The sequence below is a fragment of the Phyllostomus hastatus genome, unplaced genomic scaffold (assembly GCF_019186645.2).
Source record: "Phyllostomus hastatus isolate PE091 unplaced genomic scaffold, TTU_PhHast_1.1 phas_contig_98, whole genome shotgun sequence".
Taxonomy (NCBI): domain Eukaryota; kingdom Metazoa; phylum Chordata; class Mammalia; order Chiroptera; family Phyllostomidae; genus Phyllostomus; species Phyllostomus hastatus.
The window spans coordinates 11974313-11993414 of NW_025333999.1; the positions used below are offsets into that span (position 1 = coordinate 11974313).

The 19102-nt window shown below is 46.4% G+C and overlaps 1 protein-coding gene across 2 annotated transcripts in view; it reads left to right on the top strand.

Moving 5' to 3' along the window:
* Positions 1 to 19102, top strand: part of DOCK5 (dedicator of cytokinesis 5) — a 193887-nt gene that overhangs the window by 57050 nt on the left and 117735 nt on the right. For both annotated transcript variants that reach the window (XM_045852821.1, XM_045852820.1), the window contains exon 2: positions 181 to 264. In XM_045852821.1, coding sequence (XP_045708777.1) covers positions 181 to 264 — 84 coding nt within the window. The remainder of the gene's footprint in view (positions 1 to 180; positions 265 to 19102) is intronic.

The window sequence follows — 19102 nt, forward strand, 5'->3', positions numbered from 1 at the left end:
GTAGAACACCAGGAATGGGGGCCCAGGGTGGTTCTCTGCTTTTTAGTGGCCACTCACGTGAAATCATGAAGTAGAGGGTAATTCGTTGATTAAGTAGCTCATTAACCACAGAACATGTTGCTGAGTGACTAGTAATCTTGTTGCCACTGATGCCATTTCCCCCTTGCTTCTCATTCCTAGTGATCTATAACTACAACGCCTCTCAAGATGTGGAGCTCTCCCTGCAGATCGGAGACACGGTTCACATCCTGGAGATGTATGAGGGTGAGTCCAGACGCCTTCTACCCTGCGGGGCACTGGGGGTGGTGGATGGCAGTGACTTATTAAGAAGGCACTTGGAGCAAATATCAACATGCTTCATTTCCTGAGGGGTGTGTGTGAAAATCCAGGAAGTCCTTAGGTGATACGATTTCACATGGAGGGGGATTTCTAAACAGCCAGCTGAGTACAAGAGTACAAACACACTCAGTCACCAGAAGCAAAGTGTGTGACTGTGTCCAGCTCAAGCGCTGGTGGTAGAAGGACTGGATGCAAGGCTGGCTTGGGACAGACAGGCAGGGTGCTGGGGTGGTGGGGGCTCCAAAAAGCAATGATGATTAATTGGCTCTTTCTGCTCAGCACTAAATGTGGCCAGCCTGCAGGAGAAATGAGGGGGAGATCCCTGGGATTGCTGAGCTGGCAGAGAATTAGGTGAGCAGTGCAGCTGGTCCAGAAAGCCTTCTAGAATTATTTGCCACAATGAGGTCGGGCAAGGGAGGTTGTTCTGGTTAACAGTGAGTGGGCTGAGGGGTAGCGCCCAGAACTCCCAGTTTGTCCAAAAGCACAGATGATGTCTGCACCCACGCACCTGAGTCTTCTAGGTCCAACTCAAGCTCTCCAGATCCTAGCAGGACTCCTGTATCCGCATCCTGTTTCCTGCCCCTAGAGCACAGGAAACATGTATCCAGGCCACTGAAGTTGGGGATCAAAACAAAGAGCCATGTTTAGGACCCACTGATTCTCTGAACATCAGGGCGGAACCGGTGGGCAGCTGGGCAGACTGCTTTCAAGGGATGAGCCTTGCTGGAATAGGAGCTCTGGGTCTGCAGGGTCTGGCCCTGTGTATGTGTGTGTCATCCAGAATCCACACGCAGCTCCCCGGGACAGGACAGGAAGAGGGAGACCCAAGAAAGCAGGACTTGGCCGTAAGGAGCTGTCACCGGCCTGGTGGCACAGCAGACTCTGCTGTCACAGCCGCTGCCTTCAGCTAGGCAGGGGGCTGGGGCTCTGCATTGCCCTTTTCCTTTCCCATGACTCCCGGGGGTCTGCAGCTCCCAGGGGTAGAGAGAGGGGTGGAGGTCTATGTGATCTTTTCCCTCTCCCTCCTCCCTTCCATTCTCACCATCCGTGGTGCAGCCAAACATTGATTCCATGGTGTCCCTAAGTCCCCAAGACATTGAGGACAGTCTGTTTATCTTCTGTGGACTCCTTTGCATAGTGAAACCATAATCCTCTCAAACCTCACACTAGGTCCCCTACCTTAACGTCAGGGGCCAGATTAATCCACTCTGGCCCCTACTTTCTGTGAACACACATTTTCCCATGGTACAGGTAAAAGGCATATTTTAGTGTGTTTTTTTTTAACTCTTCCTGTAGTCTTGAAAACAATGTGTATTTTAGGATCATTGAGTGCCAAGCTCTAGAGATGACAATAAGATTCTGATATCTCTGTCATATTTTTTTCTAACTTGCTGTGTGCTGACTCTTTCTGTTGTCTCTGGTCCTGGGAGAACTGTGTTGAACTCTCCACTGTGACGGCAGTGGGTGTGCCAGTTCATGGCGACGTGGGGTTTCTCCTTCACATGTTCTAAGACCTGTTTTTAGGTGTGTTACATGAAACAGTTCCAGCTTTTCATATCTGTTGGTTGAACCTTTTTCATTACCATTGTCTGTAGCAGCCCTTGCTTCCTGAGTCTGTGTTGCCTGAGTCACAGCCAGTTCATTGGCAGCCCCAGGGCTGCTTGTCCTCCAGGTCCCGCGAAGCCACCAGCCGTGCCGCTCGTCACCCCACAGACACTCCAAGAAAGATGCAGCCCTAAATTCTGGCCTCGTTTTTCTTTTTTAAAATGGTTTTTAAAATATTTATTTATATTTTTTTTACTTTAAAGAGAGGGGAAAGGAGGGAGAAAGAGAGGGAGAGAAACATCCATCAGTTGCCTCTTGCACATGCTCTGACTGGGGACCTGACCCACAGCCCAGGCATGTGCTTTGGAATCGAACTGGCGACCTTTCATTCCGCAGGATACTGCCCAGCCCACTGAGCCACACCGGCCAGGGCCTGGCCTTGTCTTTCTGAGTTTTGTTTTTTTTCAGGTCTTGTTCACTTTGCCATGTTAACTCTTGAGAGAGAGAGAGACAAAGACAGAGAGAGCACATGCACACATGTGTGTGAGTTAGCTTTTCTAATTGTCCTGCTGAGTGGGAGGAAAGAGTGGAGAGATGATCTGAAATAAAGCAGATGGTGTCTTTGGAATACATTTTTTAAATTGTTTTCATTTTTATGTGACCCTAACATATTTTTTGAAATAGCTAAAGGAAGCACTTTGTCCTCATAAGATTCATATTCATGTAATTTTAAGTGTGCATACTATTTCCACTTTACCAAGTAGCTTCCTAATTGACCATGAACATCCCTCTAAAGGTAGCAGTCCTGCAGACAAACGAGGTGCTCCCTGAGCCTGGATGACTGTAAATATAAACACAAGGCACACAACACACACCCATTTCACACACGTTCCGGAGCTTGAGTTCAGAAGCCACAGTGCTCCTTGTGTATTGCAACTCACACAGTGGTGTGCCTTCTAAGTGCTGGCCCATTGATGTGCAACATAAAAAAATGTTGACATTATCAATGCTGCATCATTTTAGAGCAAGAGGAAAGGAGAGAGGAAGAGAAGGAACCATCAGAGTGAGAGAGAAACATTGATCAGTTGCCTCCTGTACATTACATGCCCAGACAAGGGACCCAACCTGCAGTGTAGGTATGCGCTCTGACCAGGGATCACACCTGTGACTTCAGTTTATGGGATGACGCTCCAACCAGCTGAGCCACCTGGCCAGGGCTCAGTGCTACATCTTTAACATGATGATCCAGGCGCTGTCTGCTGATCACAGGAAACTGTTTTTTCTTGTTAATTGCTGCCATAAAATATTTACCATGCCAGCCCTAGGACTCTGTCATCTCAAAGGACACCAACGCCTGTTCTGTAAAAGTGGACATGTGTCAAGTTGTGACTGGGCAGATTTAGAATATGAGCTTCCTGTGTTCGTGCATCATGCAGAGGCATGTCAACTTTACAGAGATTATTATTTTGGATTAATTTTTAAATGGTATTTATTTTGTTGGATTAAGTTTTTTTGCTACTGCCCGCTTTTCCCCATGCAGTGATAGGTTCTTATATCTGCTAAGTACTCTGAGTTCTTGGCTAGGTTCTGAAATTCCTTTATTATTTCAGGCAGTTCAGGACCAAGTGAGGACAGGAGTGCTTTGCAAACATGAAACACGATGGAAATGCTGAGTAATAACTCATGTTCTCTCCTCCCCCATCTCCTCTTCCCTGTACAAAAATAAACAGTGCAGGCACCCACAGGACCACCGCCGGATGGAACTGAGGGCAGTGCTGGCCCTGGTTCACAGCCCCGGGGTGTTGTGTCTTCAGCTTCCTGTCAGGTCTGACTCCTTGGGCTCCCCCATCCCCCTCCCCCCACACACTCTGCCCGACCTCGCCTTTGAGGTATTTGCATACCAGACTTGTGTGTGCTTTTTCCATGTGGATATGAGTCCACCCTTCTGGAACCCAGACATGAAAAATTCTTTCTGCCCACAACCCATAACAGAATAGCACCCAGAACTCTCCTTTTGTGCTTTTTTGCCCTGTGGTTGAATGTTTAAAAGTGAAAGTGGCAGCTCCTTGAAGGCAAAGCCTGCCCCACCCTCACCTGCAGGTCCCCGCTGGCTTAGCTCCTTGCTTGCAAATAGGTGCTCAGCCAAAGTCAGTTGAATGAAGCTAAAACAGGAGCCAGAGGCAAGCTGGGGCCAGGGGAGCTGGTGTGGAGAGTCAGGGGCGGGGCTTGGCCCACAGAGCCTGGATATACCTGCACAGGCTGGGCTCCACTTCTCCTTCCCAGAGGGAGACACAGCAGCTGCAGCCTTTCCCTGTTTTCTGCAAACTGCAGAAGGATTTACTTGTTGTACAAGCTTTTTGTTTTTTCAATTGAGATAGTTATTGATAAAGCAAACCATTCAGAGAGTTGGGCAGCCATTATCACTGTCTACTTTCAGCGCGTTTCATAACCCATAAAGAAACCCTGCACCCATTAGTGGTCATTACAGCCCCACTCCAGGCAACCACCAGCCTCATTTCTTTCCCCACAGAGCTGCCTACTCAAGGCATTTCATGTAAATAGAGTCATATATAATTTGTGGTCCCTTGGGACTGACTTCCTCTCCTTAGCATAATTTTTTTAAAGATTTTATTTATTTATTCTTAGAGAGAGGGCAAGGAAGGCAGAAAGAGAAGGAGAGAAACATTGATGGGTGATAGAGACATAGATTGGTTGCCTCTCGAACACCCCAAACCAGGACCTGGCCTGCAACGCAGGCATGTGCCCTGACTAGGAATCAGACCAGGGACTCTTTGGTTTGGAGGCTGGTGCTCAAACCACCAAGTGCCCCCAGCCAGGGTAGTTAGCATAATATTTTTGAAGTTCATGCATATTATACCATGCATTAGTACTAAGTATCTTTTTATTGCTGAATAATATTCAGTGTATACGAGCATCATTTTGTTTGTCCATCAGTTGATGGACATTTGGGTTGTTTCCAGTTTTTAGCTGTTATAAATAATGCTGCTGTAGACCCTTGTGTACATATTTTCCTGTGGGTGTATATTTTCATTTCTCTTGGGTATATACCTATGAGCGGAATTGCTGGGTCATGTGGCAACTCCATGTTTGACCTTTGGGGGAACTGCCAGAATGGTTGCTTGAGCTTTGGCGCCAAAAGAGGAGACCACAGTCCAAATGAGAGAGCTATCACTCATCCCTATCACCCGTTTCTTTCTGTGACTTTGCCCCTGAACTTCATTTGTTACTAAAAATGAGAGAAGGGAATAGAATTGATTGAGAAGCTATATATATACTGTTCACCTTTTATAGGCCCTGGAGAATGATTTGCCTTCAGAGACTTTTCCAGGGAACTAAACTCCTCTGGGACAGAAGCAAGGGTCCTCGCCTTTGTCGTTGGCGTTGCCTACCTCTTTGCTTCTTTCACCAGATGAGGGGTCTGGCAGCCAGACAGCTGTTCTCCATCTTGAGCATCTTGTACAAGGCTGCTGCCTGGAGACCTCAGTGTGCTCATTTATCGTTCAGCAATATTGCCGAGCTGGTCTTATGTGCTTGTGATGGGCCAAGTGCATTTATTGAGCACAAGAGATATTCTAGGCACTGAGTGACACAGCAGCCAGGCTTCTGCTCTCATAGGGTTTTCATTCATGGGACAGAAAAAAACAAATGAACAAAGTAGATATGCTAAAAAGAAGATCAGATACTTGCAAGTGCTGTGGGGAGAAAAGGATGGTCTCACAGGAGTGGCTGAGAGTGATGGAGTAGGAGAAGGAAAACTTTAGGTTAGATGGTTTTGCCCCAATCTAGGTGAACTGTCCTAGCATAAGACACGTTAACTCTCTCTTACAGTCCATTTTTTAATTGAAAGTGACTCAGTGAAAGTACTTTGAAAGGTCAAGGTCACAGCATCCCAGCTTGGTGAAGCTTTCCTCTCCTGGGGTTAATCCAGTTCTAGGCACAAGCGATTTCACGCCCAAGGCCGCCTGTTCCAGCAGCAGGTACTGGTTTCCTACATTTGATTCATATGCCTTGGTTAACTCAGTCTCAGCTCCATAAACCATGCACATGTGCAAGAGAGAGGGCTGATGTTAACAGTGGCCTCTGGGGGTAAATGTAACTGGCCCCTGCTGGAAATAACAAAATGAGATAATGTCTCAAAGGTGGTCCAAGCTCTACAGAGGCAGGCACAGCATAAGGTTTTATATTATTTCAAAGGATAGCACAAATGATTGGATTGGAACCAGAGGAAACAGGCAACCTGAACAGTTGGAAGAAATAAAAGGAAGCATTTGTGTATATATAGGAGGTCCCTAATATATGCAAGTTATTTCTCTGGTGTGGAGTGAGGTCAGTTTTAAGATACACCTTAATCAGGAAACCCACTCCCTTATAATAATAGGCAAAGGAGCAAAAATGGCCTATGATTTGAGCTGAACATGTTTGACTTGCATCTTTGTCAGTCAGGCTTTTTAGAGTGAGTTTAGAGGGCAGTATTGTGACAGGTAGTTCAAGTTATATTGAATTTTGCCTCCATGGGTGACAAAACTTTATAACAGACATTAAAAAGAAGAGAGTGCATTTAAAAAAAAAAGATTTTTTTCCAGAAGAGGCTTCATGAGCATCATTCTGAGATGTGATAACGGGACCCCTGCATTGGGCTGCATGATAGAAAACAGACACAGACTCATAGGTACAGAGATATAGTAAGGTCTTTTCAAACCCTTTGAGAACGTCTGAGTCAAGACGCTGGATTGGCACATCTGACCACCCTGGGCAGTAATTAGTCAACCTGGCAGCCTCCACATCCTTTATTGTTCCTATTTTCTACTCATTTCCTTCTTTCGGTTACCATGCCCTTTGGTCATAAGGTGAGTGAGAAACAAAGAAAATGACAATTGTTTTTTAAAAATCAGTTCTTAGCAGCACCTGTAAACGTTTGTGTTATAAGCTGAAAGAAGGCATTTGATGCGTTTGTCACTTTCATTGACTTTTGTTACACCACAAGTCAAGATCATTGAAAGTTGGCTGTAATTCAGCATCTGCAGTCTCCCCGTGTTCTAGTTATAAAAACAGCCCCTCCCACAAACACAAATGGCAGTGAGCCCAGCAGCTTGGATTTTGGGACAAGGACTGTGTGCAAACCTTTTGGCACTGGCCTGGAGAACAGATCAGGCCAGGTGGCATTTGTTGAGTGTGCTAGTCACTTCCCACATCTGTTCGACCTTCACCTTAAGTGCAGCATATCAGTGACCACTGCTGGGGACATGTGTTCCTGAGACGTGTTTTTTCAGAAGTTGTGTGTGGCCATGGGAGTGTTTTTACAAGAAAAGATAATTAAAAAGTATAGTCTGTGGAAAGTCATCTCATTTAATTTTATAAAAAGAGAAGGCATTCTGTTTTTCCTTTTGAGATACTTTTTTTTTTAGATTTTATTTATTTTTAGAGAGAGGGGAAGGGAGGGAGAAAGAAAGGGAGAGAAACATCAACGTGTGGTTGCCTCTCACACACCCCCTACTGGGGACCTGGCCCGCAACCCAGGCATGTGCCCCGACTGGGAATTGAACCGGCTACCCTTTGGTTCACAGGCCCACGCTCAATCCACTGAACTACACCAGCCAGGCCTTGAGATACGTTTGAACGTACTTATAAAATTCTTTCCTCAAAATTTACGGTCTTCACCTATAGATAAGCATATATGGGATCTTCTAGGATAGAGCCAAGAACCTTTTCCGGAGCAGTGCCTTCGTTCAGTGACTTTGTCATGAACTGGTCCCTTGGACTTGGTCCCTTTAGGCAGGTGCCTGTACACCTATGGAGGCAAGCCCAGTGGTTTATGGAGGTGTTTGAGATGTTCTGGAGGAATGTTCTCTTGAGCTTATTGCGTTCATACGTTTTAGTCTCCAAGGGACCTTAGTGGGACCAAAGGGTTGGAAGGGAGCACACTGATAGGCAGACTCCTTGAACTCTGTCAAAACCTGTGCCCCCCTCTGCTGTGCTCACCCCTGGCTACTGGGTACTCTGCATCATTTGGTATTGTATCCCCATTGTAACACACAGCCCATCAGATCATTGTGGGATGGGGTGAGACTGAGTTAAGTAAGGATTATTGTAAGGAGAAAGTTCTAGAGGGAAGTTCAAAATTGACTGAGGGCAAATCTGAATAAGATACTTCAGGTCTGGCTTACACCTGGAGAGTGAAGGCTAATAAATGCATGCCTGTCCTTTGCTCAAGGTAATGCATCACTTAAGCTCTTTAAAAGCATTTAAGGGTGCTTATACATCACAGATGTTAACTCTGCTAGAGTGCCTCCATTTTTTTCAGCCCACAGAGGCTGATCCCTGGACAGAAAGTACCAGAGGAGCAGAAAATGCCGCTAGAAAATCTGGGCCACCAGGTAATCTGTCTCAAGAGCTCATGAGAACTTCAGTCCTTTTCTCGCCTTCCCTCCACGTGTAACTCAGCCTACAGAGAGGTATGGACAAGGCAGGGTAGGAGAGAGTCCTGTTAAAGAAGGAGGATGAGCCTAACCCTTGTTTTCTGTGCAGTGCCCCCGAGGTTGCCCTCTGAACAAGAATATAAAATGTGCGTGCATTTAACTTTGATAGTAGGAATGGAAGGTTTCAAACAACGGTGCCTGGCAGTGGTGTACCCTTCGCAACAGCAGGAACAATTAACATTAAGTTCCTAGCCTTCAGTTTTTGTGTTAGTTTTCACCCGGGCAGATTTAAGACTCTGATGGTGTCGCTGGAATTGAGGGAATGCGAAGGGGTGGGGGATTGTTTTTGATTGGGCATGCTGTCCAATTCATTGCCCACTGAGTATCAGATCAGGCCTTAGAACCACCAGTGTGGTAACGTGTGCGTCTTCCTGGCTGCATTCCATCCCTGCTTGGTCCCTGGGTTATTCAGCACCATGGCTGGGCTATTCTCAGTTATTCCAGCCACTGTCACATGGGTTTTCTGTCACCCGTTTGTTCTTCTTTTCCCCCCCTTTGGTTCTCTTTTCCACAGTCACCCTTTGGGTCATGGAACTTACTCCGTTGGAAAATGAAAGTACATCCTATCAGGTGCTGTGGCGTTGGAGTGAAGCTTGCCCCAGCATGGTATGCTGGCCGCTTACGTGGCCTCAGTTTTGTTGATCATCAGTCATTTCAGAATAATTTAGAGAGTCACTTCTCCTTCTTCCAGGGGACACAGGCACATAGGTCAGGAAACAAGCAAAAGAGAACTCTAATAGAGTCCCCTGCTGTCGATGCAGAGATCCAGGTGATGGCCCTGGAGGAGGACCTGGTGCCTGGTTATGTCACTGGGCACCTTTCTTTCCAGATTCGTCTGGCAGTTTCCACTCCTGTGTGTGGCAGGGAGCCAACGGTTCTCCTGTACTCAGCCTCAGCTCTTACAGTGCTGGGAGGTCAGAGTTACTAGTGCTTGTTATAGATGTGAAAACCAGGCGAAGAAACTGGAAGACACTCATGTAGTGATTAAATGGAGAGCTTGACTCCCACCCAGCTCCTGTGGAATCCAAGTAGAGCATACTTTCCCCATGGTGAGGCTTTGGAGGAAGTACATTTCAGTTTTGGACACAGCATACAGTTTTCCAAAGGGGGTAAGGTCCTTTTGCCTTTTAAACAGCTGTCAGACAAGTCTGCCCCCAACCCAGATTTGTCTCTCTAAGGGTGAGCTCTTCCACGCAAGCGGGGCCCTCTGAGCGCATGGCATACTAGGGCCCACTTCACCCCCAGGCACCTCACCTGCCCTCCACACACACCTGCCTCCCTACCTGTGTACAGCAGCTGACTTTGTCCAAGCAGGTAGGCGTGTGTTCCAGGGAAGTATAGCAGAATCATGCTCCCACCCAGAGATCCTGGTGCCTCCTCGACCCCACCCACTCCAGTAGGAACTACTGAGGAGTGGGCTGCTGTTACCAGGAGTCTGTCCAGTCCCTTTAGGTGTAGCAGGGGGTTGGGGGAGGACAAAGTAAGCAGGGAGATCCCTGGCGGGGTCTCTGGCTCCCCTGACCTGAAGCAGTCCCTTCCCACCCTGAGTGTCTGTGGGACGGCTGTGCAGTGTGTCCCCATCCCACCTCCCACCGGTGTTAGGACAGGGGGCACAGGAGCTGAGCCCAGGTCCTCAGCTCGGACGCTCGAGGCAGGCCCCATGTGTTGGTCTCTGCGCTCTCGCTTCTCCTCTGGCCAGTGTCACTACGACGGGCTCCCCCTCTGTTCCGACCACTGCTGACCTTGTCACGTCCCTGACAGGGCGTCCCCACCCCTGCCTGTCTGGGGCCTCAGAGCGGGGCCTGGTGGTTCTTGTTGAGAGTCCTAAAATAGAGGTTCACCTTTTCGTGTTGAGGGTGCATTCCACTGAGGAACGTGAAGCACATTTCTAAGTGACCCAGGCCAAAGGGGCCTTGGGGACAGTGCTGGCTGTCACGTCACCTGACTTGTCCTCTGGGCTAAGGTACACCTCTGTCTAGTGTATTTCCATATGATGAGTTTCCTTACGGGGACCTCCATTCCCCCTTCAGAAATAAAGGCAGCCTTTACCTTGCTCCGCTAACCTCCAGCCCCTGCTCGGGAAGTGTAGCAGGTTATGAAAAGAGCAGCCTGCACTGAAATCGCAGAAATCGCCACTGGACCCGAGTCTCTCCCTTCCACTGGCAACTAGATGACCAGCTCTTCCAGATCAAGGCTTGGGGCTTGCACTCTCAAACCCCTTGAGGCCCCTTGGGGTCTAGCATAGTTCCTTGGAAAAGTGGCCTCCTTTAATCTGGTGCGCTAGACTCACTGGCTTCTCGCTCATAAACCTGCACACCTTCCTCGTCCATGCAAGTTGGTGCTGACGATAACAAAGCCTGCGGAAGAGTGAGTTGCAGCAGAACCATTAAAACTATGTGCTGCATTTCATCGTTTTGGCTTTCTGGAACTTGTGGGGTAAGGTAGAAAAAGGATTGCAGAAGACAGAAATTAGAATCAGTAGCAAGAAGGACTAACTTTTGGAGGCGGAGTTCGATCAGAAGGACTTGGGCCCCCAGAATTAACTTTTTAAAAAGCAGGATTACTTTGCTTTAAAAAAGAAAAGCCTCAAGCAGAAAATGTAAAGGGAATCAGCCAAGAGTGATGATGTTGATTGGAAGAGAGGAAATGTGTTTCCTTGTCCCTGAGCTTCCAGGTATCTGTGAAGTCACAGACAGATGCCCTGGTTTTGTGGTGGACATTTGGATGTGTCATCTTCCCATTCTGTGCATGGCAGTTGGATCTCCCCCCTCCCCCCGCCGCCCCCGCCCCACCTGGACCAGGTCTCTCTGCCCGTCTGGGGTCTCCAACATTTCCATCAACGCAGGCCACCAGGAGGGACCTTGGCATTGTGGCTATGGAGTTCAATATTATGAGGTAACGAGATGGAAAAAAACTAAAATGTTTTTGTGGAAGGCAGTTTAAGAGATGAAAGCCTTCATTTCTTTAATGGCTAGAGAAAAGGAGGCCTGCAGAGCAGGTCTTCGGAGACCTGGGCCTTTAGATCCAGGTGCATCCTCCTCAGGAGCAGCATCTCCTTTGTTCTGGATGTTTTGGCCTCGTGGGTGGGCATGCAGACCCGGTCCTGCTCTGCCCACTGGGACTGGGGTCCTGGGGAGAGAGAAGGGTGCTCTGCCCTTGTAGTCGCATTGTGCCTTCTGGGTGGGGATTGTGTTGCACGTTTCTTGCATCCGCCTGTTCTCTGCCTGTTCTGTCCATGGCCACCAGCTCATGGTGACCTCTTCCTCATTAATACGTTCATTAAAAGCTTATTTATTGAGTGCCTGCTGTGTGCCAGGTACCTCAAAGACACGGCTCTTTCTTGTTTGTCCAAGAAATAAAATAAAAGATGGAAACCACATCTCTTTCTTTCCCACTTTCTTGGAGTGCTGGTGCCTGTATGTCTTCTGCTGGTAGGATTCCACACTTCCCTCCCCCGAGAGGCATCATGAATATCCCACCCTTGTCCCCAGCCCCTGCAACAGGGGTAGGGGAAGAGGGGGGACAGGAGACCAGCATGTGCACCCCCAGCTTCCATAGTCAGTTCCTTGCCTATATTTCTTCTTTTTAAAGTAAGAGTGTTAAATTTCAACAAACTCTGAGTTCCTTTGGAGCTTAGAGTTCCAACATCTGCCTTTCTCAAAGGCATCGGACTTAGCTGAGAGCATTAACCAGGAGGACTGATTTGTCCTGCAAAAAGGTACAAAATAAGAGAATCATCTTTTACCCTTTTTGCCTTGAGTTTCTTTTCAAAGCCTCATGAGCGCCCAGTGCCTTTGGGAGGTGGTCCTCCTGAAGGCGGAGGCTCTGGAAGTGCTGCCCACCCTCTGCACAGAGCCAGCGGCTGAGCCCTACTTTTGCCCTGTGGGCCAGTCCTGTTCACTGCTTTCCCCAGAGGGACTTCAGGCAGGGCTCGGAGGTTGGAGGGACAGTCACTGGGGACTGGACGGCAGGCTGTGGCCATGGAAACCTGACAGACTTACCTGGCCCCAGGAGATGGTACCTCTGACCTTGGCCTAATTAACTGCTTTCCCCATCTAGCTACCTAAATAGCAGGATTTAGCACCTGCCCCTCCCTGCCCGTTCCCCACACCCTCCACCCTCCGCCCTCCCTTTTGGGTGCCTGTAAACAGTGCTCCCTACCCACTCCTTGTCTTTAATGCTCCAAAATAATTTATGGTTGCACGGTAATGTGAATGTGCATCAGGCCACATTAACTGAATATGCATCAGTTAGCCATTTAACTGAACTGCACAGTTAAAACGGTTAACATTTGTCATGTATTTTCACCACAATAAAAAACTATTGATTGGGGAGAAGAGGAAACCAACTTACATTGGAACTGCAAAGTAAGGAGGGATTTTCACCAAACACTCCATGACTTCCACATCTAAATGATGCTTTTGTGGTTCAAAACATCGTCAGAGGCCCCCTCAGTAATTGCCTTATCAGTCTTTAGCGTGTTCATAATTCTCTCTTTGTGTGAGGCTATTTCCAAGCATTACCATTAAAAGCCCTTTTGTATTCAATTGTTTACAGATCCATTTCCCCTCGCTTTGACGACAGTGTCTGGCACACTGGTGTTCAGTGAGTGTCTTTATGGGTGATGAACAAATGACCATGTTAGTGGTGTAAATCCTCAGCTCCAGGTTCCTGATCAGGGAGCGTTTTCTAGCAGGCTTTCTAAAGTTCCCCATCCCACTCGTCACCTTGTCCCAAATTATCCTTTCATGTCTTCATAATGTTGAGCCCTGTGTGAAACTGCTTTATTTCTTTGCTCTTGTGCTAACTCTGGGTCTCTGATTTTCTTCCCATTGTAAAATAGGACATAGAAGGATGGAGATGTTGTATGTCTTGTTCTTCTGGCATCTCTTCTGTTGAATGAGTGAATGAGTCTCCAGGTTGTGTCTGAACTTTTGAAAAACAGCAACACTCCTCAGAATCAGCTTGGGAGCGCACAGTGATTAAGATGAATAGCGTCTTTGGGGAAGCACAGTAATGAAGAAATGGCTCTTTGCTTTTCACACCTGACTCCACCTGGTGTGAGGCAGTTTCAAACAAGAATATTCAGGAATCCTTAAGCAATCTGTTATTGACTTCTGTGCTCCATTGAGGTGATTACTTTGTGTGTTCGATTGACGGTGTGTATTTTTGTATTTTTTTAAAGATTTATTTATTTTTAGAGAGGGGAAGGGAGGGAGAAAGAGAGGGAGAGAAACATCAGTGTGTGGTTGCCCCTTGTGCGCCCCCTACTGGGGACCTGGCCTGCAATCCAGGCATGTACCCTGACTGGGAATCAAACCAGTGACCCTTTGATTCACAGGCTGGCACTCAATCCACTGAGCCACACCAGCCAGGTCATTTTTGTATGGTTTTTAAAAACAATGAAATTTATATACAGTGAAATGCACTCGTTGTAGGTACACAGTTCCATGAGTTTTAACAAACGAATGTACCCTGTGTATCTCACATTCCATTCAAGATATAGAACATTTCTCTAGCTCCAGAAAGCTCCTGTTACCTTCTTCCACACAGTTCCGACCCCCCAAAACGCCACTGCTATTCTCAGGTAGATCACCGTGGATTTGTTTGCCTTGCTTGTCTGCAGATCTACCTCTACTTCATATCCAGTCTTTCTGGCAGAAGTGTTGATCTCCTTCTAACCCTCAGACCAATGAGACAGTGTCTCTTGGATGCATTCCCCATGGAGCCCTCTGTCCTGCTTCCTTTGGACAGGTTGTTCTCTAGGCTGGGACATAGCTCCTTTTCTGAGTCATTTATCTTTTGTATCAAGGTCAGGAAAGTAAGGACTAGTAGAGATTTCAGCGGAGCGAGGGATAGTATATATGTGCGCATAAATACAGAATAGCACTCCTCTGAATTTTGACCTGTCTAGGTATTTTTAAAGTGGTTAGTATCTACAAATACCTTCACTTCCAGTCCAGGATCACAGGGCACATTCTGGTGTTTTCCCAATCTGTGCTTGTAACTCCCTTCTACGGCAGTAAGAAACCTGGCTTTCAGCAGTCCTAACATGTTTTCCTCTTCAGTCTATTGCCCGGCGTGTAACCAGGCTCATTTTCCTCAGCACACCTTCTCCCTCGTGTTCATCCTCCACAGCTGTCTCACTCAGACAGCCCCCGTCAGCCCACCATCCCCATTCCAGGACCTGTGTGTGGAGCCCACCTCATCTTCCCATGGAGGCTCCAATGCCCGATATGGACCCCCCACCCATAGGGATAAGTGCCCACCTCGCTCTGCCTGGGCTTTGATGAGCCCTGCTCGTCTGTCCTGTGCAATGTCGTTCCACCACCTGTGCAAACGCCTGGGTGGCCTTGTGCCACCTAGTGGCTCTGGGCTCGGTTGATTCTCTCTCCCTTTCCCTAACATTTTCCTTTTTTCAATCTTCCTATACCAAATAATGCTTCTGTCCACCCATCTACCTAAACTCAAGATCTAAATACCCTGAATATTCTCCCTTCTTCCCCCTACTCATATCTGTTCCCAGCTAAATCGTGAGCAACTGTACTGGATTCAGTATCTGTCCTGCTTCTTTTTATCTCTTCATTTTCACTGCCCTGTTAGTCTCCTCACTGCTGTTCTCTTTCTACTCTGTCTCACCTCCCACAGTTTATTCTTACAGAGCAGCTGGCACGATCTTTTAAAAGCATAAGGTGTGATGTCCTTTCGAACCCTCTCCTGGCTTCCCATGGTGCTTAGAATAAAATCTGCATTCCTTCCTGGTGTATTTTATATATATATAGCAATCGATCCTGCTGCACATTAGGATCAGCAGGGGAATTCAGAAGCCCTGAGCCTGGCCCCATCCACATCCAGTTAAATCAGACTGTTTGGGGAGGTGCCCCAGCATCAGTATTTTTTGAAGTTCCCTGGTGAATCTAATCATCAGTCAGGCTTGGGAATCACAGCTCCCTCTGCCCTCCCCCATACTCTCTTCTTCCCTTTCCTGACTGGTTCTGTTTGGCTTTTCAGAGAGACATTTCCTTGACCCCCTTACCTGAAGCAGCATCCTGCCTTGCCAGTCATCCTCTGCTGTGTTCCTGTTTTGAGCACTTCCTAGCACTGTCACCTGAGGTCATCTTACTTCCGTACCCTTTCTTTAGCATTAGAGTGTAGTCTTCGCAATAACGCTTGCTTGCCACTACACCTTGGTACCTAAATTGGTACTTCATAGCTGTTTGTGTGTGGAGGGGAGGAGAGCCAAGTGAGGAGCCTGTCATGTCACGTGGGAGCTGGGGAGGGAGGGAGACTCTGGACAGGGGAGGTGAAGCAGAGCAGGCTGATGGAGATCAGATCGTTGGACAAACCAGGAGAACTAAGCAACTTGGACAGTGGAATTAGGAGCTCTCTGATACTGCCAATCAGAGGGGACAGATTTTTTTACTGAATTGGTATAGTTCCAGGAAAACAGAAGTGACTGGTTTCCTGATGGAAGTGCAGCCTGTACCATAGAGTCACTGTTGATGTTCACTGGGCCTGCCCTAAACTCTTGGAGACTATCGTTTCGCCTGCGTGTTGGTAAGAGCAGCTGTCTAGACTCAGCCAGCCCTCCACCACCCCCTTCATTTCAGTTGCCTACTAGCTCAAGAGACCGTCTGGAATTTCTGTCAGTTCCTGCATTCACTCATTTGGTCATAGCTGTTGACATACCTTCACTATCTCTTTGCATCATGATGCATTCAGAAGCCTAATTGCATTAACATCTTTAACTATGATTATCTTATTCTGAATATTGGGATTAACTGAAAAATTGTGTTCTTGCTTATCTCACAACCCAGATTAGTAAGGGGGACAGGAGCAAACATTCTCTTGACAAAACTTCAGTCCTACTTTGTGCACATTGTTGGAAAAGACAGTAATACCCCCCAAAAAGAAGAAGAAAAAGAAGGCTGCAGGAAAGGAGGAAGACCTTGAGAAACGGGTCAACTCCATAAAAAAAGCTGTGGGAAGGAGCCCGCAGGAGCCGAGCAGGGCAGCTGAGGACAGGACTCTGTACGTCACTCCTGCATAGGGTCTCAGGAGTCAGAGCCAACTGCACTCAACAGCGTGGAACCACTCGTGAATTGTTATCATTTCCCTTGCCGTTATCAGTGATTGAATTTATGGAGCCTTGATGGTAGATGAATGAAACTCCAGGCATAGACAGTGTTCTGTGACTGCCTAATGCCAAGCAAAATGTTCACTTTTACAAATTCAGCATGGTGATTTTGTGCCTTTAGATAGGGGTTTTACATGTACCGTGAGTCCAGAGGAGACTGAAGAAGTAAAATAGGTTTTCAGAAATGACAGGTTTAATTCTGTGATGAACGGCTGTGCAAAAACACTGTTTACAAAAGTAGTGGTGAGTTCCTCTCTGAAAGTGAAGCAAAGCCTGTATGACAAGAGCTTCGTTTTATAGGGCATTGGGAGGTGAGAACTGGTTGGAAGACGTGAAGTATTGTTTCTCAGCTTGCTTCCTCCCATCCCAGGATGAAGACTGAATCATTCCTTCAGGCAGCAGTGTTTTCATGTGTCAGGAAGTGTGAGCCAGTGGTAAAGACTTGAGACTTGGGAAAAGTGTTCAGCTTGGTGTTGTGTCTGGGCCTCTCGCACCCTTTGACATTCTAAGTTAGGAGCAGTATTTCCTGCTCAGTATCTCTCTCTCCACCATGGGCCTTGATTCAAACCTCTAATGATTCCACAGGATGATGCTCCATTTCTCCCTGTAAAAAATAATAGCAAAACTTGTTCAATTTTTGAGTACTGGCAGCTTTAGAATTTTTGAAATGTTTAAATCTATGCACAAAGAAAGTAAAGTCAACTTTCTACTTCTAACATTTCCAATATAGATTGTGTGCCTATTTTCTGGGCGATTTTATGTAGAACAAATTATAAGAAAGATCTAGAACCCTATTAGCAATTTCCTAACATTTTAATTATGGCTGTTATCTATTTAGTGTATGTTTACAACTGCTTTACACATGTACCTCTCACAACAGAGTACTTGATGGACACGGGGAATAAGAGGAATTATTACAGTGAGTTACCTACAGTAGGTATTCAGTAAATGTTTACTATAAAATGTGTGTTTATGGACAGATTAAATTGTATACTCTACAAGGTAGAGGGTAGGAAAACATCCATATGTACATCATATTTATTGGAATTTTGAAAAGGAAGTTAAAGCTTTTGCATGTGTGTGCAGGATGAGAAAAAAATTATTTTTCACCATATAACTTTTGTACTGTTTGTATTTTTTACCATATGAAAATGAGACCTTCAGACTCTACAAACTAGTTACATTTTTAAATTTTATATTATTTATTTTTTAAATATATTTTATTGATTATGCTATTACAGTTGTCCCATTACCCCTCTTCATTCCCCTCCACCCTGTACACCCTCTCCCACCCACATTCCCCCCCTTTAGTTCATGTCCACATGTCATAAGTTCTTTAGCTTCTACACTTCCCATGCTATTCTTGCCCTCCCCCTGTCTATTTTCTACCTACCATCTATGCTGCTTATTCTCTGTACCTTTTCCCCCTCTCTCCTCCTCCCACTCCCCTGTTGCTAACCCTCCATGTGATCTCCATTTCTGTGGTTCTGTTCCTGTTCTAGTTGTTTGCTTACTTTGCTTTTGTTTTAGGTGTGGTTGTTACTAACTGTGAGTTTGATGTCATTTTACTATAATGTTTTTTATCTTCTTTTTCTTAGATAAGTCCCTTTAACATTTCATAAAATAAAGGCCTGGTGATGATGAATTCCTTTAACTTGGCCTTATCTGAGAATCGCTTTATCTGCCCTTCCATTCTAAATGAAAGCTTTGCTGGGTAGAGCAATCTGGGATGTAGGTCCTTGCTTTTCATGACTTGCAATACTTCTTTCCAGCCCCTTCTTGCCTGCAAGGTCTCTTTTGAGAAATCAGCTGACATTCTGATGGGAACTCCTTTGTAGATAACTGTCCCCTTATCTCTTGCTGCTTCTAGAATTCTCTCCTTCATTTTTACCTTGGCTAATGTAATTATGATGTGCCTTGGTATGTGCGTCCTTGGGTCCAACTTCTTTGGGACTCTCTGAGCTTCCTGGACTTCCTGTAAGTCTATTTCTTTTTGCCAGACTGGGGAAGTTCTCCTTCATTATTTGTTCAAAATAACTCTTCCACTTGTTGTTCTTCCTCTTCTCATTCTGGCACCCCTATAATTCAGATGTTGGAATGTTTAAAGATGTCCTGGAGGTTCCTAAGCCTCTCCTCATTTTTTTGAATTCTTGTTTCTTCATTCTGTTCTGATTGGATGTTTCTTTCTTCCTTCTGGTCCACTTCATTAATGTGAGACTCAGCTTTCATTCCATCACTATTGGTTCCCTGTGCATTTTCCTTCATTTCCCCTAGCGTAGCCTTCATTTGTTCATCAAATTTGCAACCAAATTCAACCAATTCTGTGAGCATCCTGGTCACCAATGCTTTGAACTGTGCATATCTCTTAGTCACTTAGTTGTATTTGCTCTGAAGCTTTGATCTGTTCTTACATTCAGGCTTTTTTTTTGTCTTGTTGCACCAGTTATGTTGAGGGGCAGAACCTTAGGTGTTCACCTGGGTGGGGCAACCCAGTCCCTGGGTTGTGACGGTATGTGGGGGTGGGGTCCAAGAGGGAACAATGGCGCTTGCTCTGCTCTCTGTCAGACTACAGTCCCTTCTTCCA